Genomic DNA, 24603 nt, shown 5'->3' on the forward strand with positions numbered 1-24603 from the left:
AATTTTGGCTCCAATCTCTACCAGTAAGGAGAGTCCATAGCAGACACTTGTTTTGTGAGTAATCAGAGTAGCGCACATAAGAGACCCTCTGAGATATTCTGTGCTTTGAAAAGAGGAGCTGCGCTGCACACTAGGATTTCCACAATGCCTTTGTTATGGGGTTTGGCTGAGCATGCTCACAGGCTTTTTGTAATGTCATTGATAGAGAGTTGGACAGTATGGTAGATGTAGGACAGTGTACATATTACTATTCAAAAAAGTGGACCAAAACCTGCACAATACTTGAAAGCTTTGTCAACTTTCAATCAATTCGGCCAGCATGCAAGAAGCATCCCCCCAAAATATTGTATGTAATTTGGTGGCTTAGGAACATACTTTGGCAACATATTTAATGTCACTGAAAGGAAAACAGTTTTCAGAGACAGACTGCCTGGTTTCAAACCCTAGTTCTCCTACTTAATTAGAGTATGCCTATGGGCAAATTATTAAAGTTTCCTGTTCTTATGTTTCTTAATCTTTAAATGAGTATAAAATATTATTTATCTTATGGGGTTGCTGTAACAATTAAGTAAGCTAGAACATGTGAAGCACTTAGAACAGTTTTTAGCATAGAATTGGTAATCAATAAATGTCTGATATTTTCACTTGAATGACAGAGTATTTTTTAGTTAGGTAAGGAAATACTACTTTTTCTCTCTTACCTATCCTGCATGATAACACAGTTGTAGTAAAATAGATAATAACTTTTTCAGCTTCCAGCACTAAAACTTGCAACTATTTTTTATTCTTTTATATGCATCTCATAAGTTGCTTATTGTTTGTTTCTGTCTAATACAGGGCAGTCTACAAAATGTAGAATTGAATTTTTACTGAGAAGTCAGAATACCAGAAAGTCTTTCTTCTCTACACTTAGTAGATAATATGAAACATTTTAAGAAGTGTTTGAATCTGTTTTCAAAGAACAACATTTGTGGGAAAGTCTGCATATATGTATATCTATGATTACCTTTTCTTAACTTTATTGGATATATTTTTTGAAGCATAATGCTGATCAAATGACACTTCAGAAAACATACTAATTTGCAATGTCATGGACTGATTAAAAAGACAGCCACTTCATCTTTTTCTAGGATATGCTGGCTTTTATGAATTTTATAATTTTTAAAATGTCTATTAATATGTAAATGGTGACTTTATATAGATTTTTACTTTTTCAACTTCTAGCAAGGTTTGTTAATTTTAAGTTTACAGAAATGACCTAACTCCCCAAACATTAGATAATTTATGAATACAACTATGTATTAACATTGGTGATTTATTAAATCATGGTAAACGACAACAAAATCTGTTAGTATGGCAACCATGTTAAAAATAACTTTCAGGCACCATTAAAGATAATTATGCACATAATTATTGTGTAAATAGCAGCCAGGTGCCATGGCTCATGCCTGTAATCCCAGCACTTTGGGAGGCCAAGATGGGCGGATCACCTGAGGTCAGGAGTTCGAGACCAGCCTGGCCAACTTGGTGAAACCTTATCTCTACTAAAAATACCAAAATTAGCCGGTCACGGTGGCAGACACCTGTAATCCCAGCTACTCGGGAGGCTGAGGCAGGAGAATCATTTGAACCTGGGAGGCAGAGGTTGCAGTGAGCCAAGATCATGCCATTGCACTCCAGCCTGGGTGACAGAGGGAGACTGCATGTCAAAAAAAAAGTAATAATAATTATTATTATTGTGTAAATAATTATTATATGATTTTAAAAATATGAATACATAACATTGTTATAGATAGTTATGTACATATATATGTAAAGTTTCAGTTTTAAAATTATTCAAAAGGGTGGATAAATAAAAAACAGATTTTATTTTCATATAAATCCATCATTAGGAAATAGTCATAAAATAGTAAAAATAAGTTAAACAGGCCGATGCAGCTAATTATGTCAACCATTATATATACAATTTTGTGAAACACAATTGAGTTCCTTGTTATACTTTTTTAAACAAGAGAGTTACACACCACAGGTATGTTGGTAATCCCAGTTAATGTTTTATCTTTGAACATATTCAAACAAATAACGGCTAGGCACTTAAGCAATTATAATTTTAAAACAGAGTGAGAAACAAAATTTTAAAGTTAGCATGTGGCCCGGTGCAGTGGCTCACGCTTGTAATCCCATCACTTTGGGAGGCCAAGGTGGGCAGATTACCTGACATCAGGAATTTGAGACCAGCCTGAGCAACATGGTGAAACCCCGTCTCTACTAAAAACACAAAAATTAGTTGGGGGTAGTGGCGGGCGACTGTAATCCCAGCTACTTGGGAGGCTGAGGCAGGAGAATCGTTTGAACTCGAGAGGCAGAGGTTGCAGTGAGCTGAGACCGAGCCATTGCACTCCAGCCTTGGCGACAGAGCGAGATACCGTCTCAAAAAAAAAAAAAAAAAAAAAAAAAAAATTGCATGTGATAATATTTAGTGAAATAATTGTTATACTTAAAATATTTCTTTAAATAAACTGTGTTAAGTCAACTTTCTTGCATCTCATTCCAAACTTGTCTGTTGAGCTTTGAGCCGTCAAGTCTGGTTTTCAATACTTTATAAACCTAATCAGCCAATTTACCCCTTTCTACGCAATCTAATCAACCTCAGGAAGTGGGTGTGGTCTTTCGTGGGCCCATACGCTTTAAAAGGATGCTTGTCCAGAGATTTCTCTCTCCTTCAGTGAGCCCCCACTGGATTTGTGGCTGCTGGGCTTTGAAGAGCCAGGAGTGACTTCTAATCTGGATATCTACAGAGCTTCTAGACTGAGACCATTCATAGTAGCCTTGTGAGTATACAGTGTGCAGCAAAACCATCATGCTCACTTTTACTCTTAAACATACTTTAAATTTACCTGGCAGCATGCTTGGGTCTTTTCTAAGCAAACAAATAACTGTCTTAGTGATTTTACAGAAAATCAATATAAAGTATCTTCAATTTGTAAGATATGGTTTGTGTTCCCTTGCTATTTGATTCTTTTTATGTGACTGTTTTCTGTATTGTTAGATTTTTCTTAAGTGTGAAAAGATATATTTCCATAGTTTAATGCAATGATAGAACCCATAAAATATCTAAAATGTTCACCAGAATGTGGGCATGTAGTAGTGGTTATAATGTACGCCAAAGCGAACGTTAAAAATGTTGAATTACTTTGAAAATTCTCGTTGCAAAGGTCTTATTTGCTGTGTCTTCAAAATTTGCAGTTTGCAGACTAGATTTGCAAGCTGTTGAAAATAGATTTAACCGGCTGGGCATGATGGCTCATGTTTGCAGCCTAGCACTTTGAGAGGTCAAGGCAGGCAGATCGCTTGAGGTCTACAGTTAGACACCAGCCTGGCCAACATGGTGAAACCCGGTCTCTACTAAAAATCCAAAAAAATCATCCTGGCATGGTGGTGGGCACCTGTAATACCAGCTACTCGGGAGGCTGCGGCAGGAGAATTGCTTGAACCTGGGAGGTGGAGCTTGCAGTAAGCTGAGATCGCGCCACTGCACTCCAGCCTGCGAAACAGAGTGAGACTGCATCTCAACAACAGCAACAAAAAAAAAAAAAAAAAAAAGAAAAAGAAAGAAAATAGATCAATAGATCTAACCAACTAGCAAGGGCTCCCAAGAAGCTGCAACTTCCAAGTCACTAAGGGGAAAGGTGAATTGGCGGCCATGCTTCCATTAACTGCATTTCTGGATTTTCTAGTGTAGAGTGGAAAACCTAACACATATCTTCACTTTTTTTGTTATTTTAGAAGATAATTAGTTGTTGATTAATTCTTGTTAATTATAGTTGAAATATTGGCTATTTCAGAATGTGAAAGTGTTCTCTCTAATCATCAGAATTGACTGTGGGAAAAAACTTTCCTAATTAAAAATAATAGATATTATTTACATTTAATGTATTGAAAGGAAGAGTTTTGATATTAAAGTTAAAAGGACAAATTTAATGATTGATAATTTTAGGAGTTGACAGTCCACTCTGATTACTCAATCTTAGATAAAAGCTACTTTATTTATAATTGTCTGAGCAAACTTCATAGGTGAGTTTGGAGGCGGGGAGTATAGAATAATACCATAGATACTAAGTGTCTTTCGTATATTATCATCATGGAATTATTGAGAGAGATAGAATGACAGAGACAGGATGACATTCAGAATGTGCTTCTTCGTTAATTAGCTTACATAAGTGACTCAGAAATCATCCCAGCTTTTACCCTCCACCCAGGCTTTAAGCTTGTCTAGGTAACTGGGAATGACTGAGAGCACGGCTTGTTTAACAAAAATGCCATGAGGACTGTTGTCTCATTTTCTTATTTGCATCACGGTTGTTCATATCCATAAGTTTCATACCCGTGGATTCAACTAATCTCAGATAAAAAATATTTACAGAGAGAAAAAAGCAGCTGTACTGAACATGTACTTTTTTTTTTTTGAGACAGAGTCTCACTCCATTACCCATGCTGGAGTGCAGTGGTGCGATCTCGGCTCACTGCAACCTCCACCTCCTGGGTTCAAGTGATTCTCCTGCCTCAGCCTCCCAAATAGCTGGGACTACAGGCACGTGCCACCATGCCCTGCTAATTTTTTGTATTTTTAGTAGAAACAGGATTTCACCCTGTTAGCCAGGATGGTCTCGATCTCCTGACCTCGTGACGTGCCCGCCTCGGCCTCCCGAAGTGCTGGGATTACAGGCATGAGTACCGCGCCCTGCCAAACATGTACATATTTTTAATCTTCTTGCTGTTCCTAAACAGTATGGCATTACAAGTATTTATACAGCATTTACATTGTATTAGGCATTCAAAGTAATCTAGACATAAAGTATTCAGGAGGATAGGTTTAGGTTACATACAAATTCACACCATTTACTAATAAGAGACTTGAACATCTTAGGATCTTGGTTCTCAGGGAGTCCTTGACCGAATCTTCAATGGCTATTGAGGGAAAACTTTATAAATCCAGCATGTTTGAATTTACTATGTCTCAGTTTGTGCTGGAGCTAACTTATTAGACATATTGGACAGAGCTCAAGTAGACAAGGAAAATTGTCCACCGGCCTTTTTTTCCTTTCATCGGGGCAAATAAAAATAAGAGAAAGAAATTCTCACTTTTTTTTTTTTTTTAATTTCCAGAAACATGGATTCAGACGACCTGCAAGTCTTCCAGAATGAGCTCATTTGCTGCATTTGCATGAACTACTTCATAGACCCGGTCACCATTGACTGTGGGCACAGCTTTTGCAGGCCCTGCCTCTGCCTCTGCTCAGAAGAAGGCAGAGCACCAATGCGCTGCCCTTCGTGCAGAAAAATCTCAGAGAAGCCCAACTTCAACACCAATGTGGTACTCAAAAAGCTGGCTTCCCTAGCCAGACAGACCAGACCTCAGAACATCAAGAGCTCAGACAGTATCTGTGTGCTCCATGAGGAGACTAAGGAGCTTTTCTGTGAGGCTGACAAGAGATTGCTCTGTGGGCCCTGCTCTGAGTCACCAGAGCACATGGCTCACAGCCACAGCCCAATAGGATGGGCTGCTGAGGAATGCAGGGTACGTGATGCCTCTAAGGCAGTTCGAATTATACAGAATCCCAAATAAGAATGATGAGGGCCTGTGATAATGATGGTGATGAGAATGCAGATGGTGGAGGTGGTGATTATTCCATGTCAATCATAACACATAAATGTGTCCTTTCAATGTTGCTGGCTAATTTGGCACTCTAATCACAGCTGTGTTGAGACTTCACTAAAGGAGGTTTCCTTAAAAACATTGCTCAAACATATAGAATGGAGCTGTGGAGCTGGTGGCCAGCACCAAGAACACTTTTCAAAGTCAGGTTATGTAAAAGCCAGTTTCTCAGAAAATTGATGATATTATCTGAAGGGTCCCTTAAAACTCTCTATTATGTTTCTATCACTTTTCACATCCAAATTATTAGAATCATATTCGTTTAACTTGGAAAAATCTGACCACTTCACTCCAACTTAATTTATGTTTCTTTCAATTACAGCCTCTTTTTTTTAATTGATAAGGGTATGAAATCTGCTATACTGTCTTCATTATTGCTAAGCGTCTTGCTTCTTTTGCAGGAGAAACTTATAAAGGAAATGGACTATTTATGGAAAATCAATCAAGAGACACGAAACAATCTAAATCAGGAAACTAGCACATTTCATTCGTTAAAGGTAAGAATGAAAATGTTTTCTTTGTTTTCATGCAAATAAACACAATGTTAGCTTATACTTTTTAGCTAAATTCAAACTACCCGTTGAAAGATAGTGATTTTATCCCAAGAAAATGTAGTGATTTCAATTGATATAATACGAGTTGCAAACAGAGAAGCCCACACAAGCTAGCCAAATGAATTCTAGTATATTGGATAAACGGCATGATGTGTATCCTAGTTCAAATTTGAAGGTTGGTATAAACCTTTTCAGACACTTTAGATGAGACAACATTTCACTAAGATTGGGTGTGAGGAAGATGAAAGAAATAGAATAGTATATAGAGTAAAAATATGGTAAAAGTAAAAAAAACCGCATAATATGGTGTATGGCTAAATGTTTTTTAACATGTAGGCGAAGCAGACATGGAAAAATCCTAAAAGAGAGATTAATAGAGGAAACAATTGACTCAGTAACAACTGTGAAGAAGCATCACAGTGACAGAAACCAGGAGTCTTTATATAGGTTTGATTTGAAGAGGCAGAGAGAATAGGAACATTGAAAAAGATGGACAGAAGAAGATAGCAAATATTCAAGACTCCTTGCAAGAGTGAGGCAGAAAGTTTATAAGTTGCTTGATTACACCCAGCATATAATTATTTGAAGTTTTCTATTGAGAGTGAGAACATGTAATCCTTTTAACCAAACGTCTCTGCAGGACTATGTGTCAGTAAGGAAGAGGATAATCACTATTCAATATCAAAAGATGCCTATATTTCTCGATGAGGAGGAGCAACGGCATCTGCAGGCACTGGAAAGAGAAGCAGAAGAGCTTTTCCAACAACTACAAGACAGTCAAGTGAGAATGATCCAACATTTAGAAAGGATGAAAGACATGTACAGAGAGCTGTGGGAGACATGCCACATGGCTGACGTGGAGCTGCTCCAGGTGAGGAGGGAGGGTCCGTCCTCAGAGACAGGAAGCCTTTGCTGGACAATGCTGCCAGGACATGCAAATATCACCTGCATATGTCACTGCTGTAAGCTAAGTGACGCATGCTGTCTGACTTCCACCATTACATTTCTCCATTCACGTATTACTGCATACTTTGGTAATCTTTGGGAAATTTTTGCCATTTTAGCAGATAACATATAACAAAGTTCTCTTCAATATAATTTGGAGTACTATCCACACAGAGAGATCAACTAAAATCGTTAGAACTCTAGGCCAGGGGAAGGTTAATAATACGCCATTTATATGCCCTAGTTCCTTCTCTCTCTGATGTCCCACACAGCAGTGATTTGCTGAAGACATTGAGGGGTTTCCCCTTGCCTGGGCAAGGTTTGTCAAAGCTGCTCATCAATGTCCATGTACTCTGTTTCTCATATGGTTCTCTGTTTTGTTTTAATCATTGTCATGTGTGGTCAGACCTTTCCTTGGAAGTAAGATTAGGAAATTAATGACACTGGAAACCTAGATCTCTTTGCTTTACTCCACTGTCTCTTGCTGAGCTCCTTTCTTCTTAATGCCCACTGATGAAGCTTTTTATTGTTTAGTTGAGGTTCTGTTATTAATGTAGTCTTGAATGATTCCTTAGCAGGAAATAAAAAGATATACATTATTAAAACAGAAAGAAACAAGAGTATGAGAAAAGATGCAGAAGGAAAAATCTCTCATAATTAACATTATCTTTTATTTTTTTTCAGGATGTGAGAAATGTATCAGCAAGGTGAGTTTACACTAAAAAAATGCTATTTCTGAGAAGTTTGTTGTCTTGTGAATGAAGGGGATGCATACATTTTGAGTACTAACATCATTGTCTGTGGCTATTTCCAATTTTGTTTCAAAAGAGGGCCTGAGGTCTTCTTCTCTTTGGTCTGGAAAGTTTTCATCTTAAAACTTGTATGAATTAAAATATACATAGAAACAATTTGCCATTCGGAAGTTTGTTTTCCCAGTCCATCCATCCTCACCAACCATACCCCACAGATCTTAATACAAAATTACTCTGAGGAATCATAGAGGCATCTTCTACTCTAGAGGGGTGGGAGGTTAAAAAAAAAAAAAAAAACAGAGGGAAGAGAGAGATTCCCTAAGGATGGGCTGAGGAGGGATGTTTTGTTCCTAAAAGCATCAATGACCCGGGCCTCCTCCCTCACCATACACCCAGTTCTAGGAAAGACCTCAGGGAAATGGTTGCCTCGGGCCCCTCAGCAGCAGGGTTCTCAGGCTGGAATTAGACTCCTTTATTTTGCACAAAAGATTAAAGCTTTTTGTCCCAGTGAACATTCTCTGTTAGACACTGACTAGCATTAGTGACAACTGCAGGCTGAGGTCCCAAAGGTTTTTGTCTGAGTTTTCTGCTCTCTGAAATATTTCCAGGATTTCCGCATACCCTCAAGGGGTGTGATGGGCAGAGGGAGGCAATGACTTTTAATGACTTTAGAAGTTGTATAATGTCTGAGAATAACGTATCTGGGGAAATTGGGTTTTTATGGAAGTAAAGTTTAGAAAAAGTAACATCCTTATTGCCCCTAGAGTGTAGAATAAAATGTATACCCAGTTAACCAAAAGTGGCAGAATTGTGAGGAAACATCTTACATGAAAATGTGATATCTTTGTATGACTGTGTGATTAGCTCTGGGCCTGGAAATATAACTGAGGCCATTTTTTTTGCAGAACTGATTTGGCACAGATGCAAAAGCCCCAGCCAGTGAACCCAGAGCTCACTTCATGGTGCATAACTGGAGTCCTAGACATGCTCAACAACTTCAGAGGTAAGAGCCAGCTGCTTGGCAGTCCAGCCTCAAATTATTTCCTTATTGGGTCCCTTGGTTGAGGCTTTCCCCATTTAAGTTTTATTAGTTTTGACATATAGGTAATACATAGTTTTCCAAAACATGTGCATCTTCTCTACCTGCATAGTAATATTACAATGATCAAAATTCAATTTCCTGACTTACCGTTTGATGAAAATGTAAAGCAAGATACATACTTTACTGCGGAATAAGAGGACAAAATATTCAGATCATGTAGTTATGAAGACACTAGTTCTCATGGCGGCATCAGTATTTCATGTTTATTCAATTTAATTCAATTTTGAAGGCTTAGATTTGGCATAATGGTTTTTAATTGTTTCTATTCTATGTGCATTTACATGCATTCTACAAGTAACCTTTATTATTTACAAAATCAGAACATTTTGATCAACAAAAGAAAATGACTAAAATATCCATAATCAGGACAATTCTAATGCCATCAGATACATCTCGTAACAAGTGAAAGGTGAGGGATCTGTGAACATGGCTTAACCATGTTAGGCCCATTCTAGAGAGCAGGTCTAGGTAGCAGAGGGCAGGAACCCAGACTAGATTGAATCAGGAGCTAAACAGATAATATAAAGCCAGAGTATTCTTTTCAGAAACTTATAAATTTTACATGTGTTAATTTCTACCAAATTTTTGATGTTTGAGACTATAACAGGCGTAACTTACATTCCAATAAATAATCACATCACAGCAAATTGATGTCTACCTGTTGATGATCTTAAAGACAAATAATACAAGAAGAGTTTTCTATTGAAGAAAAAAAAACATTTTGCATATGTCCTGAAACAAACTATGCAGATGCAGACATTAAATCATTATTTCCCCAGTGATATGGTCACATTTTTTCTCTATTACTTAAGGAATAATACATAATTGTATGTGCTGTAGAGGTGTAATAACATTTCATCTTCATGGATGCATGGGGCTGAACTCTCTTGGCTTCCTTTTTTCTGTATTTTCTTGGAAGAAGAGCAAATGAAGTGAATAATTGGGCCACAGAGCCTCTGTCCCTCATAACACTCACTAATATAATATTTTTTTCCTTGTCAGTGGATAATGCTCTGAGCACGGAAATGATTCCTTGTTATATAAGCCTTTCTGAGGATGTGAGATATGTGATATTTGGAGATGAGCATCTCAGTGCTCCCACGGATCCCCAGGGAGTGGACAGCTTTGCTGTGTGGGGAGCGCAAGCATTCACCTCCGGCAAGCATTACTGGGAGGTGGATGTGACCCTCTCCTCCAACTGGATTCTGGGAGTCTGTCGAGATTCCAGGACTGCAGATGCCAATTTCGTTATTGATTCTGATGAAAGATTTTTTTTAATTTCCTCAAAAACGAGCAATCACTATAGTCTCTCCACCAACTCTCCACCTTTAATTCAGTATGTGCAAAGGCCTCTGGGTCGGGTTGGGGTGTTTCTGGATTATGATAATGGATCTGTGAGTTTTTTTGATGTTTCTAAAGGTTCTCTTATCTATGGTTTTCCTCCTTCCTCCTTCTCGTCCCCTCTGAGGCCTTTCTTTTGCTTTGGTTGTACATGAAAAGTTGGTTTCATGATGATTTATTGTGACCTCCCACATATAAGGTAAATACTGTCCTAAGACACTATGTGTGAGAGCCTGTGAGCTCATTGTAACTTCATGGAATGTAATTACTATATGGTTGTAAATGGGATAACCACCTTGAATGTGTACTTTTGTTAATTAAATTATTTTAATTAATAAGTTATTGTGGAATCTTTACTAGAATATCAATAATGGTTTTTTTTGTACTAGTTTTGTTGAGATTCATTCATTTACTGTGAAAGTCATGTTCTAATGTATTTAATTCAGAGATTGTTAGTATATCACACTTGAGCAGTCATCAGAGCTCTACTGCCTGTGCACTTTTATCACTTCCAGAAGAATCCCAATACACATTAACATTAATTCTCCTTTCACCCTCCCCCATTCCTTGACAGCACTTAATCTACTTTTTATGTTTTTTCATTCAGGTAAATAAAATCATACAATGTACGTTCTTTTTTTAATCTGATTTCTTTTTCAGAGAGTATGTTTTCAGTTTGTACACGCTGTAAATCATTTGTCTTAGTTGTATATTTGAACCAGGCTGGGGTAGAATAATGAAGTGGTGGATATCTTATCTTACAAAGAATAAAAAGAGCGCTTATTTTCTTTTTAAGTCTGAGCAAGTTAAGTTGACCTCACAGACTTTATTATTTCTCAACATTCTAGTTATTAATCACATTTCAGCTCATACAACAGTTTTTCAGTGCTGGGTTGCTCTGCTATTACATCTTCTCTGAATATATTATATCAGGTTATAATACTGAGAAAACTCTTATACTTATTACTACCAGATTGAAAATTCCAAGGGGGCAATGGCAGTATTTGTCTTCTTTGCTAATATATTACAATTATTCAATGCAATTTTTAGAATAGATTACACAGTAAATAAGATAAGTAAATGGATAAGTAGAGGAGTTAATATGTATAAATACTATTCTAACATTAAGAAACTTTTCCAAAATATAAGTAACAAAATAGGACAGAACATACTAATGAATACCTATCAAAAGATAAGAAATAAATTGATTTTCAGATTCATATCAAAGATAACACTATTATGTTAGGGTTTAAAATAATTGTAGCATAATTTTTACAGGGTTGATTTCAATTGTCTTAGGTTTTTTAATATAAACTATTGAAAGAGGAAGGTTCCTATATAAGATGATGGGGAACAGGAATAGGACTTAGAATAATAGAGGCTGTCCTTATTTAAACTGACATATAAATTTAATTACTTGCTAAGCATAAAGTGGTATAAACCTTCTTATGCAGTAGAAAGAACAAACTTTGGTTACATTTTAAATAAGAATCCAGATGATAGAGAATGGAAAATTCTATAATAGAATGTAATAGCTACATCTCCTAGCGCACCGGCTTATGTGCTCTAACAAAGACCACGAATTTGAAATGATTCAGAAGGTGCATTTCTCTCACATGTTTGTACCAATATAGGAGTTGGTCAAGAAGAAGACTGACATCTTCAACAAGTGAATTTTATCTCTGTGTGCAGGAAACTCCCATTTATTGCCATGTCCCATGCAGCAGGAAAGCCGGGAGAAAAGTAGGAGGGACAAGAGTATTTGGCTTTAAGGAAAGCACCTGGTGTTCCTCACAATGCTTTTATTCCCGTCCTATAGCTACAAAATTAGGCAGATGGGACACCAAGTTGTAATGTATCTGGGAATGCTGTTTACACTCTAAACCATATTTATTCTTATCATTTGATTCAGAAAACAAATTAAATGACTGGCACAACTGAAAATAAGCCAAGAGATTTGTTCAATGAAACAAAGCTGAATCTCAACCAAATAGATAAGCTGCTGCCTAAGGTTAGCACCAGTTCTTAGTTATTCAAGAGTGAGTAAACCCTGCTTTTTACCACTGTCGAGGTGTCCAGTGTTGTCCTTTTTAGAGCCTGGCTAGCTGAGGGTTGTGTGGCAAGAAACTTCTTATTTGTATTTTAGTTCCTTAAATGAATGATTTGGATAGGAATGATTCTCCAAATTTAGAAAATACTTATCAGAAATATTCTCTTATTCCTTCACTCTATACCACATAGACTATAATAAACTGTCTCTCTTCTGCCTCCACATATTTCATGCAGAACATTAGGGGTTAGCAGACAGAAAGCTTATCACCAGCTTCTTTTGGACTCGCTGCTTTTTTCCAAGTGATCTGAGATGATAAAATTACTCACCTTAGGGCTCCAACCCAGCACTCCTTTTTGATTTTCACCTATGTTTTTTGAGCTTTTCTGTTGATGCTAAAACTCTATGCAACAGTCAAAGCCTCATAATTTAATTATATTATTTGTTGCTAGATTTCAAGGAAGAATTATTCCTGACATTCTTCTAATTTAGCTCAGATTCACTTTGGCAGAAAGACAGAATTAGCTACTTTACGATCACTTAGTATTTGACTCTGATTTTGGAAGATGAAACAGTTTTTGTGTCTATTTACCATATTTTCTTAGCCATTTAACCAAGATAATCTTATTGTATTGATTCTCCTAGAGATACTTACTTTATTTATTCTCTTCACCTGTCAGAATTTATGTTAGAATATCAGCAAGAATTACTTACAATTGAAATGAATCAGAGAGACCACTAAGAACATCGTCAATCATTAATACATAAATCTTGAACATCCTGAGATTTTTATCCCTAAAGGAAGTTATTTATCAATAGCCTGGTTACAGTTTTTTTAATACAAGAATTTTCACTCTTCTATAATACAAAAAGTAAAAATTGATAAAGAGGATAACTTGGAAAAAAATTAATCTAACAAAACGGAGACACATTCTTGACTAGCACTTTATTTCTGTACTAAATTTAGGAGACATGTAAATGGTAGGTTTCCTAAGTGAAATAAGACAGACACACAGAGAAAAATACTTCATGGTCCCACTCATATTTGAAATCTATTTTTATAAGTTTAATACATTAAAAAAGGTGGTTACATTGGTGGGAAGAAAATAGGTAAATGAAGGGCAAAAGTTGTAAAGGTGCAGTAATGTAGAATAAATGAATCTGATGTACAACCTGTAGGTATAATAGATAATCTTGTATTGTTTTTGGGAAATATTCTGAGGGACTAGATTTTTGATGTTCTTATCATAAAAAAGAAGCAGAGCTAAGTGATATGATCGATTTGTTAATTTTCTTCATTATAGTAATCATTTCCTTATGCACATGTATCTCAAAACAACATATTGTGCACCTTGAAAATATAAAATAAAACAAATTTAAAAATAAAGGTAATTTTGTTCCTGCATGTAAGCTGAAAATAAGTGAAGACTGGGTCAGTAATAACATTGCTTTGCTGAATTAAGAGAATTCTAATAAAATATTTTTAATTGGGAAGCTATCTGTATTAAATAAAATTGATCTAAAGCTGGTTACAGTGGCCATACTTATAATCCCAGTGCTTTGGCAAGCCAAGGCAGAAAAATCACTGGAGGCCAGGAGTTTGAGATCAGCCTGGGCAATATAGTAAGACCTTATCTCTACCAAAAAATAAACAGAAAATTAGCCTTGAGTGGTGGTGTGCACCTGTTGTCCCAGCTTCTCAGGAGGCTGAGTTGGGAGGATTGCTTGAGTCCAGGACTATAAAACTGCAGTGAGTTCTGATTGTGCCATTGCACTCCAGCCTGGGTGACAGAGTGAGAACTTGTCTCAAAAACAGCAACTAATTATTTTTTGTAGCCATTTTACCTGAAAGGTATAATTCTTTCTTCTACAATTAATGAATCTGCATATGTCTAGGCCAGCTATATCAGGTAGAGCTTGTCCTCTAGTGCTTATATCTATAAAACAAGTAAGACAATTATAAGGAGGCTCTAAGCAAAACAATTTTTTCTCATTCTGGACTTTGAGGTCTTAATTCTTTAGACTCATTTTCTGTCTCAATAGTGGATATCACCCTGAAACTTAATTTGTCCAAACACCTCACATAACCTGAGATTTTACAAAACATACAGTTCATAGGATCAGTACGTTCTTATGCCTTAAAAGTCTCCAGGCATTCAAGGATACCACTATGTGGAAACTCAGGCCTTCTACTGCATTATTGAAGGAGCACATTTGAGACTCACAGCTCTGGTTCCAGGAGTCTGTTAACAGGTCTGGACAATGAGTAATGTCAGTCCAGATAATTCTGAGGAAGGCTTTCTGCCTTGTTATGAGGAGGATAATCAATGGAGACTCTAGACAAGTTCCCAGTCACCTTTCCAGCATTTAGTTGCTGTTTTTGTAATCCCAGCATTTTGGGAGGCCTAGGCAGGTGGCTCACTTGAGGTCAAGAGTTCAAGACTGGCCTGTTCAACATGGTAAAACTTTGTCTTTACTTAAAATACAAAATTAGCAGGGGGCGGGGGGGGGGTGGGGAATATGCATTAGAAGGGAAGGAGAACATACTTAACATGCCATTGGAAGGTGAAATTCCTAATACTTGAGAATATTTTTGAGAACTATGTTTAATTCTCACTATAGAAAGATGTACCCTTTGAATGACATTAAAAATTCGCTAGAAGAGTGAAGAATAATAGTTAAAATGTCACCTAAGTAACAAGAGTCTCAAAACATAAAGTGTTCTAAAAGGTTAAAGTACGTATTTGAGATAGAGGAGAGAATAAATAATGGTTAATTACTTAGACTTTATTATGTGAAAAGACTTTCCTAAAATTCTTCCCTAATAATTGAAGATATGAATTACAATAATTAAAATATACAAAAAATAAAAGTATTAAAATAGTGAAAAATTTTTAAAAGGGTAAACTTGAAAATTATTTAATTTTTAATCTCAAAAATCTGAAAGTGATTTTATCAATGTCCTAAAAAATTGAAATAAAAACAAACTTAACAATGTAAAAGAAGGGAGGTTTCCACCGGGCTGGGGGCGGGAGCTAGGGCTTCCCTGGGGACGCAGAAGCAAGAAGCAGGGACCTTGGCGCGCACCAGGCTTTCCGGGACAGAGCCTCGGCCTCCCGCCCACTCCTCCGGCCGCCGGCGTGGTGCTGCTGGCTGGGACCCAGCTGCAGGGTGGCGGGGCGCGCTGCATGACCCCGCCACCGCCGTCCCCACTCCTAGGCACACAGGTCGAGGAGGACCGCGCTGACTACAAAGAGTTCCAGGACTTCTCCAGTCTGCCTGACATCCGCAGCATCGCCTGGGACGACTCTTTTCTACCCTTTCCAGGAAGAGGAGGAGCACGGCGTCGAGGGCGTGGAGAGCGTCCTGGAGGAGGGCGTCCTGGAGGAGGGCGTCCTGGAGGAGGGCGTCCTGGAGGAGGGCGTCCTGGAGGAGGGCGTCCTGGAGGAGGGCGTCCTGGAGGAGGGCGTCGAGGGCGTGGAGAGCGTCCTGGAGGAGGGCGTCCTGGAGGCGTGGGGCTGCTGCAGACGTTGGTGCGGCGGGGGGTGAGCGTTGAGAAGGCGCAGGAGACTGACCACAATGGCTAGACCGGCCTTAATGTCGCCTGCTACCACGGCTTTGTGGATATACCGTGGTGGCCTTAGCTGAGTGCCCCCACATTGAAGTCAACTGGCAGGACAGGGAGGGGAACGCAACCCTAATCATAGCTGCACAGGCAGGAGCTGCCCCTGGCCCCATGGACACAGTTGCCTTAGACACTGGCTCTCAGCCTTGAGCTTCCTGCGTCAGCATCACCTGGGCTGGTTCATTTGAGCTTTAACACAGATCTGGTGGAAACACAGGCTGCCAAGCCCTGCCCTGGAGTCTTTCTTTGAATAGGCCTGGGGTGGGGCCCAAGAATGAGCAGAAGAACAGGTTTCCTGGTGAGGCTGATGCCGCTGGCCCAGGGATCCCACGTTGAGGAAGGAGGGCTTTGAGGTTTTCATGCCTGATGATGGCCAGGAACCCTTCTCAGTAGGCATTGAAGACCAGCAGAGTCCCAGACCCCAGGAGAGATGTCGTCAGACGGACACAGAGGCATCACGGAATTAAAGTGAAAATGAAGAAAGGAGCTGAGCATCTGTTTCATGACTTTCCTGCGCTGTTTTACTAAAGAGGCTCTATTGGCCCGGTCAGGGCACGCTATCATCACCAACTACTTGCTGAACTATGTCCTGGGTCTTGACCTTGAAGGATGGACGCGTTCGGGTTGAAAGCCGCCATGCAGGGTCGAACCGATCGCATCCGAGCCCTGAGCTAGCAGGGGCGGGTGTCCACGCAAGGGCCCCCGCCGTGGGATGTCGCCAGAGGAGTGGCCACTTACACGTCCGTCTCATGCAGAGGCTCCTGGAGCGCCCCTGCCAGGAGCGGCTGGGGAAAAAGTACCAGCTTGAGCTGCCTCCGCTCCACGAGAGGGTGCGGAAGCCCGAGGGCTCGAAGAACTGCCTGCAGAGGCTCGGGGACTGCGAGCTGTCCAGGCTGACGCCGCGCTCCGTGCGTGGCCCGGAGGACCGGGGCGCCCTGGACCACATGGTCAGGATGACCACCAGCCTCTAACAGCCCCGCCGTGGCCCTCGCGTGCCAGACCGTGTGTCCCCAGAGCTCCCTGTGCTTGGGGAAGAGGCGGCTGGCGGTGCAGGAAATCCTGGCGGCTCAGGAAATTCTGGCGGCGCGGCTGGGGGTGGGGAGGCAGGCGCAGGAGGCGGGCGAAGCGGAGAGCGCAGAGCAGCACAAGCCGCCCTGCCCAGAGGCCGCGGGCTCTCGGGAGGGCTCCCTAAGAGCCGGCCTCCCACCTGCCCCGCTGCCACGGTTCTGGGGCTCTGGCGACCCCGCCCCGCGGAAGGCCAGCCTCCTGCCCCTGCAGCGCCTGCAGCGGAGCAGCTTGCGGCCCGGCATGGTAGTGCCCCGGGTCCGCCTCAGCAAGGCGCCCGCGCCCACCTTCCAGCCCCAGAGGCCGGCTGTTCAAATATTTTCCCAATTTTATATTGGGTTCATTTTCTTTTGTTTATTATATTCATTAATCACATGTATTGTATTTTATTGCATATATGTTGGGATAAATATTTTTCTCCACTCTTGGTTTGCATTTGAATTCTTGGATGGTGTATTTTGAAACACGAAGTCGTCATTTTTGATACAAACTAACTAAATTTTCCTTCTTAATTGTTACTTTTTTGTCCTGGTTAGGAAATCTTTCTGTGTGAGAATATTTTATTGTGTTCCCTTCACCTTCAGAACATGAATCCATGTGGAAATGCACTGTGTATGGTTTGAGGTAGGGGTCAGTATTCAGTTATGTCCATTTGAATATTTAATTGATCCAGCATTGTCCTGATCCCCTTGTAAATTTCACTGTAGAACAGCACTCTAATAATGCATGAGCATTTTGTATATAAGATGAGATTTACAAAGATAAGCACAGCATAGGAGGTCAAATAAGATTACCTCAAAGTATAGGTTCATAAATAAAACACATGGATAAGTATAATATTGTTAGATGAAGAGAAAGAAAATATTTCCAGGTTACCATTGAGTCTTTTTACTCCAAGTTTTTTCATGAAGCCCAAGATCTCTACTTTCTTCCATTGATTTTAACTTCATTTAGACAACTCTGTCATCTATTATTTCACTTTGTGACATTCAGAAATAATTAAAAACCAGAGAATATATTCTATGCCATACATCATGGGTAATGATTTTCCAAAAATGATTTAAAAAGGAACCAATACACATGGTTTTAGTGTTTTCACCATATTTAATAGAAACACTATAAATGAGTTTTGATGACATTAGAATGCAACTAAAGACATTAAATGTAACTTATTTGTCCTGTTTGATGAGGTGCGAAAAAGAGGGCTTTCTGGGATAAACAGGTTCCCAGAGCATATAGACACATTTCTGACTTTTCTCTGGTCGGAAGTGACTACAGCAAAAGATAGGCCTGAGAGGAGGTGAGAAGGAGCAATTAGGGATGGTGTATATCAGGGAACTTTAATCAACATCAACAAAGCTCATGGTTCTACTTTCACAATCCAGGAATAATCCTACTGTGCTGGTAGGTCTTGGAACATATTGCACCACAAGTGGGGAGGTGGTAAAGAGACTGCAATGAGTGTCCTCCTTAACACATCCAAGAAGAAAGAGTCCCTCCTCTCCATCTATCTTGTCATTCTGTCTCTTCTCTTTCCAATAATTGTTACAGACACCAAAAGCCCAATTCCAAGAGTCCCCCACGTGAACTTCCCAATAATATTTGCCAGATGTGAAAGCCTGAGCCCCCCATTCAAGAAAACATTCAGATTTTGCAGTGATATCGGGATCATCTTGAGGGTCACATCCAACATTCATGCTTCTCAAATCTCCATACAGGAAGATATGACTATTGGTTCTTTCAGGCTGCAGAGTAAAATCAACTGCAAAAATAATTTTTAAAAACTATAGATACATGTAATTAATAGAAATTAGAATTCTTGAGGGAAAAGTTGTTCTACCAAGAGTTTACTTTACCAAGAAATCTGAAGTTACAAGGACAGGAGAATTGTGACTACAACATTTAATAAAGTATAAGGATGATTAATATTCTCTATAGGAAGAACAAAACCCTAAAAACAGACATTGAAAATTTATTGAAAACTTAAAAATTGAGAGTCGAATACAAGACCAGCCTGTTTTAATCCAATCTCCAATGTAAAAGTGAAATATTTTATGCCCTGAATGCCCTTTAGCTATCAAGGTCATTATTATTAAAATATTTCTTGTTCTTAAATACTAGCGATATAATTTTGGCAAGAATGGGAAGATTTTAGCTTCCTCAAGCACCGCTCTAGATAACTGGATAAAAGTCCATATGTTCAAATTATAAGTGGTAATTTAAGGCAGATTTTTGCAAAATCTTTTACCAGTCACTTTGCGGACATCCCTGCTAGCTCTAGACTGAAACCGAATTTTAGATTTTACACGTAGCTCTTCATGTTGTAACTAAACTGAAATTATCATTTCCATTTTTACTTCCTATTTACATTATAATGTCTTCTTTCTTTTTACATGTTAAGTCAAAATTTTACATTATATCAATAATATATATTTATTGTAAGAAAGTACAAATACTCCAACAAACTGCAGTGAACTCTATTCTCCAATGAAATGTGTTTAACAATTCAAATGAAATACAGTAAAGAAATGTAAAATTTTTATGTAACCTTGGATTATTACGCTTCCTTCTGAGCATTGTTCCATTTATTCAATTTTTTATTTCTTATGTCATTCCATTTACCCAATATATAACTCTATACATGTGAGCCCAGAACATATTTGTTTTTCACTATGTTTTACTCTTCATGTTATAAATTGGACTATAAATAGAAACACAGATATAAAAGGGTTGCATAGTCATACGGTTCACTTCCTGCTGAAGTGAAATAAAGATTTGATGAAGGGTAAAATGTTACCCCCATGATTCTAACAAGAAGTAATACACCGTGGGAATTCTGTCAATGGGCTGACACTCACCTCTGAATCCACTGAGCCTGTCCAGCAGTCCAGTGATGGGCCCTGCACTGAGCTCTGGATTCACAGGCTCAGACACTTGCAGCAGCAGGGACTCATACCTGCAAGGAGAAAGATACAGTTACCACATCTACAGCCAAAAAAAAAAAAAAAATACATAAAAATCACCACTTTTATTTAAAAGACATTTCATGAGAATCCCTTTAACCCACACATTTGCTAATTCCAAAATTATCATTTTCTTTTTCAAATTCATTCTTATTCACAGTTCCTGATTTTCAAGCACGATGGAAAAGTCTATCTGACTGAGAATTCATTCGGATCTTTCTTCGTATTGCTCCAAATTAGTAAGGATCATTAGTCTTAAGACTGGGAGAATATTGAAAAATGAAATTCTGGGTTCCAGACCTCACCAGAAATTCCTGAAATCACTGTCTGGAAAAGTGGGGTTATTTTTAAGACTGCTGCATCTGTTGCTTACTTCTCAAGGCCAGGGTGTTGAAACTTGCTCCAGGCAGGGAGATCTGCCTTTTATAGTTGAGGTTCTCTGGAGGCCTACACGGTTCAAACATTCCAAATAGTTTGTTTCATCCATTTTTCAGAATTATATATTTAAATATAAACTAGAAATCATCAACACTTTTCACTGCTAAAATACTTTCCCCTTTTCTCTCTGGCTTCCCCTGGTTGACTTTGTAGCCATGTAGTCAATGTAATATTTTCTCTTTCAAATATGAAGGCTTTTGAGCAATAAAAAGGAAATTAGGAATAGAGATGCTCACTTCCTTCATTTTTCTTTCATTTATTTATTTTTTGTTTTATTTATTTATTTATTGGTTTTGCAGAACTTTCATTGAGCTGCTTAATAAAGTCACTGAGTATGGCAACAAAATAGATGACTACATGGGGGTGGGGGATGGAGAAAGTACAACCAGCACAAGGCAGTATCACTCTCTGAATCCATTATACCGTCAATATCAAAGTTCCTGCTTGACATTTGTGGAAACTGAAAGCATCTGCTAAAATCTTGGTATGCACTTACCTGTGTAATATATCTCCAAAAGCCTGTAAAAAAAAAAAAATAGAAAGGCTTAGTGCTTTCCACAAGATGCATCTTCCACTAAGTTCAGTGTGAGATTTGGAGACAGTTTCTGAAGATATTTTCCTACAATATTCCCTCCTGGAAAGCATTTTCTGTTTCTTTTCTCATGAAAATCCCAGTCTATCATATGTCATGAATTAATGTCCTGATAAAGTCTAAGTCTTGAAGACATTCTCTTTACAAGTGAAGGGAGAGGAGGGAGGCCCACAGAGTCTATGCTCTGTGGTAACCATAAAGAAGCTACTCAGTCATCTTCCCTAAGCCCTGTTACCAAAATGAGCGGACCCCAAAATAATATTAGTGTGATCCTAGATTCCCCAACTTCTCCATCATGCCATGTCTCCAAATTAGCCTAAATGCCAATGAATCACTTCTCATTTTATCCACTTTCAAAAATCCTAAATAAATCACTGACTTTTGATGGGAAATATTTCTTGGGGCTGTCTGTTACCTTAGCCATTCTACAAAGTTTTGTTGCTGGTGGATAAAGTAGGAGGGACCTTCGGTCTAGTAGAATCACTAGGAGAGGCTATACCTTCCCAACCAAGTAGCATTAGTTATCGAATTGTGTTTTTGGAAACAAATAATGGAAGTGAAGGGGGAGACGGATTTCATGAGAGAGGAAAAACACCCATGTATGTGAATGTTCAACATCATGATACCCCATGGTCAGTCCGTACCTGGAGTAGCTCCACATCTGCTTTATGGTACATTTGCTTCAGATCCTCATACATTCCCTTAAAAGCTCCCTGGAATGTTGCATTCTGGCTTGGCTTTCATTGAGTTGCTGAAAAATGTCCTCGCCCTCCTTTCGCAGCCTCTCCAAGTGATGTTGCTCTTCTTCATGGAGAAATGCAGGCATCTTCTGATATTCAGCTCTGATTGCTTCTATCCTTAAACTCACATAATCCTGCAGTGACAATTAGTCAAAATAGAAATGTTTTATCCATCTTCTCTTGAATTTCACTGATTCCTCTTAGCATTCTGAACACCCAATATTTTAATCCTCAATCTTGTCAATTCTCAGATTCCACAAAATTTTATTCCTTTCCTTTTTTTTTCTGTACTAATATCAACATAGTTGTTTCTGCCCAGTTACTTTTACTTGATTAATGATAAAATGCTTTCTAAGATAGTTATATAAAAATGGATTTCTCTCTTCCACACCACATTTATAGAAAGAAAACACAGTTCTTGCTTAAGAATCAAACTATCGAGTTATATTGACTAGGTAAGGAACCATTATTTCTATTTTGGAGAATTGGGGCAAGTTATGTAAAACCATTATATGACAAATGATGACATGACCCAGACTAGCATTGTCAACTCAACGCATTTCACCCAGCATAACATATTCTAATAAGGTTTCATTTATTCTCTTCCAAACTCACACTAATCGGCAACATGGACTTCTTTGTGGTTCCTCAAACCCCCAAATAAATGCAAATTAAATATTACTGCACATGCTGTTTTCTATACCTAGAATTATTTTCATATATAGATATACATATTTCTCATATATGTACTCATATATATATTTCTCAAATATAGGTATATATGGATATATGAGGAATATATACGTGTATCTGTGTGTGTATATATATATTCCTCAAATATATCCATATATATATATATACCAACACCCAGATACACATATATATTCATATATTTATGAGGAAGAGGAAGGCAAACAGGAGGATATGTATATTTCCTCCTGATCAAGATTTTGTTTCAGTGCGAATTTTTCCATGAGCCTTTTTTCTGACCACCCTATTTAAAACTCAAACCCTCAGCCCCAGTCCCTGGCCTCTGTGCTCCTTTTCTACTTTCCTGCTTGATTATTCTCCAAAGACACTACTACACTCTAACACATCATGTACTTCACATATCTGCATGGTGACCATTTGCTTTTCCCATTTCCATTGCAAGATTTGTGTGTTTTCTTTCTTCTTTACTCCTTAATTTTCTAAGTTGATATTTGACATAGACTAGGTACTCATAAAATATCTTTCAATGAATTAATATTAGAATAAATTAATGAATTAATATTAGATATCATACCCTCAATATAAACATCCACAAAGAGAAAATCATTTCTAGAATTTTTCTCAAGTCCTTAGAGTTCTCCTTATATTAAATACTAGTTCCCATATTTCTCACATATTTATGTCTTCATCAAGACACAAGTCTACATTTCTCGCCACTTTTCCCATTATGTGTTACGACTTATTCAATATTAATTAGCGCTGATATTTAATTTCATGCTTTCCCTAAGGTTGCGCTCTTGCTCCTTCTGCCTGAAATTTAGCTCACATTTCAATATACTTGCCCACCAGGATTCAAATTCATACTGACTCAGCCTTAGAAGGGTCACCTGAAATTTCCATGACTGACAAATAACACTTGTATCCAGAATTTATCCAGGCAGCCCATTGGGAACAGTGTGAAATGGCCCAGTTTCTTGTATTTGTTGGGGTATTGCTATAGGTTTGTATGGAAACAGATGAGCATGCTTGGGTAACATCTGTGGTCTGATTAGACATCCTACCAAAGAGTCACACTAACTTATATAAAAAATTAGGGTGTTTTTTTCTCAAGTGTTTTTTCCTTGTTTATTGAATTCCAGAAACATTATGGGTTGAGATCAAGTTCCTATTTTAAGAGTCACCCATTTGTTCACTATAAGTTCCTGCAGAAGGTAGAGTAATACGGTACTAACCTTCCAGCATCTGGTTCTGGTGGTTTCTGTGTTCAGGTTTCTGAGATTTTCACAAGCTTTTTGCCATAAAGACTGCATTTTTTTTAGGAGCTCCTCCTGCAAAAGAGCCATGAATTGAAGCACAAGTGAGGACAATAAAGTATCACTCACACTCTGATATACGAAGGACCCAAAATGAGAGACAAATTAGCCCACAGAAAATAGAGTTTGCTTTGTTTCTCCTCATGTTTGTCAAATCTGAGAGGTGTGAAGTCAAGGAAGCTCATAACAGACATGCTTAAGGGGACACAGAGATGGCATCATCCAATCTCCAAGGAAATAGACTTACAAGAATTTCATGTGTCCTGTATAGAAATAGATCTTCAGAGGCATCACTTACCCGGCGTTCCTCAGCAGCCCACTCAATGGGACAGTGTCTGTGATTCCGGTGCTCCTGAGAGTTGGAGCACAGCCAACAGAGCCGGCTCTTGTCCACTTCACAGAACATCTTCTTTGTCTCTCTGTGCATCCCACATATTTGCTCCTCAGAGCTAAGGAATTGCCGGAGGCTGGCTTTTCTGGCAGTGGAAGCCATGTTCTTCAAACAAATGTCAGTTTTGAGGTTTCTCTGCCGTATTGTCTTCTTGCATTTAGAGCACTGAGCAAGAACTGCCATGTCTTGCCAGTTGAGGTAGAAACAGGGCCGGCAAAAGCTGTGCCCACAGTCTATGGTGACTGGGTGTATGAAGTAGTTCATGCAGATGGGACAGGTGAGTGCCCTCTAGAAGACTTGCAAGA

General features: G+C 38.6%; 2 protein-coding genes and 1 pseudogene across 2 annotated transcripts; 2 read left to right on the plus strand and 1 right to left on the minus strand.

The window, feature by feature from the left end:
* Positions 1–1978: 1978 nt before the first annotated feature.
* LOC117974998 (putative tripartite motif-containing protein 64B) lies at positions 1979–10748 on the plus strand. Its single transcript, XM_063608230.1, has 7 exons — positions 1979–2831; positions 5167–5578; positions 6118–6213; positions 6911–7141; positions 7900–7922; positions 8873–8970; positions 10072–10748. The coding sequence occupies exons 2-7, from the start codon at positions 5171–5173 to the stop codon at positions 10563–10565; spliced, it is 1350 nt and encodes a 449-aa protein (XP_063464300.1). The 5' UTR covers positions 1979–2831; positions 5167–5170; the 3' UTR covers positions 10566–10748.
* Positions 10749–15450: 4702 nt separating this feature from the next.
* On the plus strand, positions 15451–17773 carry LOC117975130 (ankyrin repeat domain-containing protein 33B-like; annotated as a pseudogene).
* A 651-nt stretch (positions 17774–18424) lies between these two features.
* On the minus strand, positions 18425–24603 carry LOC117974996 (putative tripartite motif-containing protein 51G). The gene is made up of 5 exons (XM_034933524.2): positions 24206–24603; positions 23827–23922; positions 21048–21070; positions 20009–20106; positions 18425–18912 (listed from the first exon to the last, which is right to left on the minus strand). Exons 1-5 carry the CDS (start codon positions 24560–24562, stop codon positions 18491–18493), a joined length of 996 nt encoding a protein of 331 aa, XP_034789415.1. The 5' UTR covers positions 24563–24603; the 3' UTR covers positions 18425–18490.

This window comes from Pan paniscus, chromosome 9, assembly GCF_029289425.2.
Source record: "Pan paniscus chromosome 9, NHGRI_mPanPan1-v2.0_pri, whole genome shotgun sequence".
In the NCBI taxonomy this organism is placed as follows: Eukaryota; Metazoa; Chordata; class Mammalia; order Primates; family Hominidae; genus Pan; species Pan paniscus.

Bases quoted from the DNA above. Each gene is read 5' to 3' on its own strand.
- LOC117974998 (XM_063608230.1), top strand. From the start codon at position 5,171: ATGGATTCAGACGACCTGCAAGTCTTCCAGAATGAGCTCATTTGCTGC. The intron at 7,142-7,899 runs GTGAGGAGGGAG...ATTTTTTTTCAG, and splicing joins CTGACGTGGAGCTGCTCCAG to GATGTGAGAAATGTATCAGC. The intron at 7,923-8,872 runs GTGAGTTTACAC...TTTTTTTTGCAG, and splicing joins GTGAGAAATGTATCAGCAAG to AACTGATTTGGCACAGATGC.
- LOC117974996 (XM_034933524.2), bottom strand. From the start codon at position 24,562: ATGAACTACTTCATACACCCAGTCACCATAGACTGTGGGCACAGCTTT. The intron at 23,923-24,205 runs GTAAGTGATGCC...GCTCTTTTGCAG, and splicing joins GGGCTGCTGAGGAACGCCGG to GAGGAGCTCCTAAAAAAAAT. The intron at 21,071-23,826 runs GTTAGTACCGTA...TTTTTTTTACAG, and splicing joins CCAGAACCAGATGCTGGAAG to GCTTTTGGAGATATATTACA.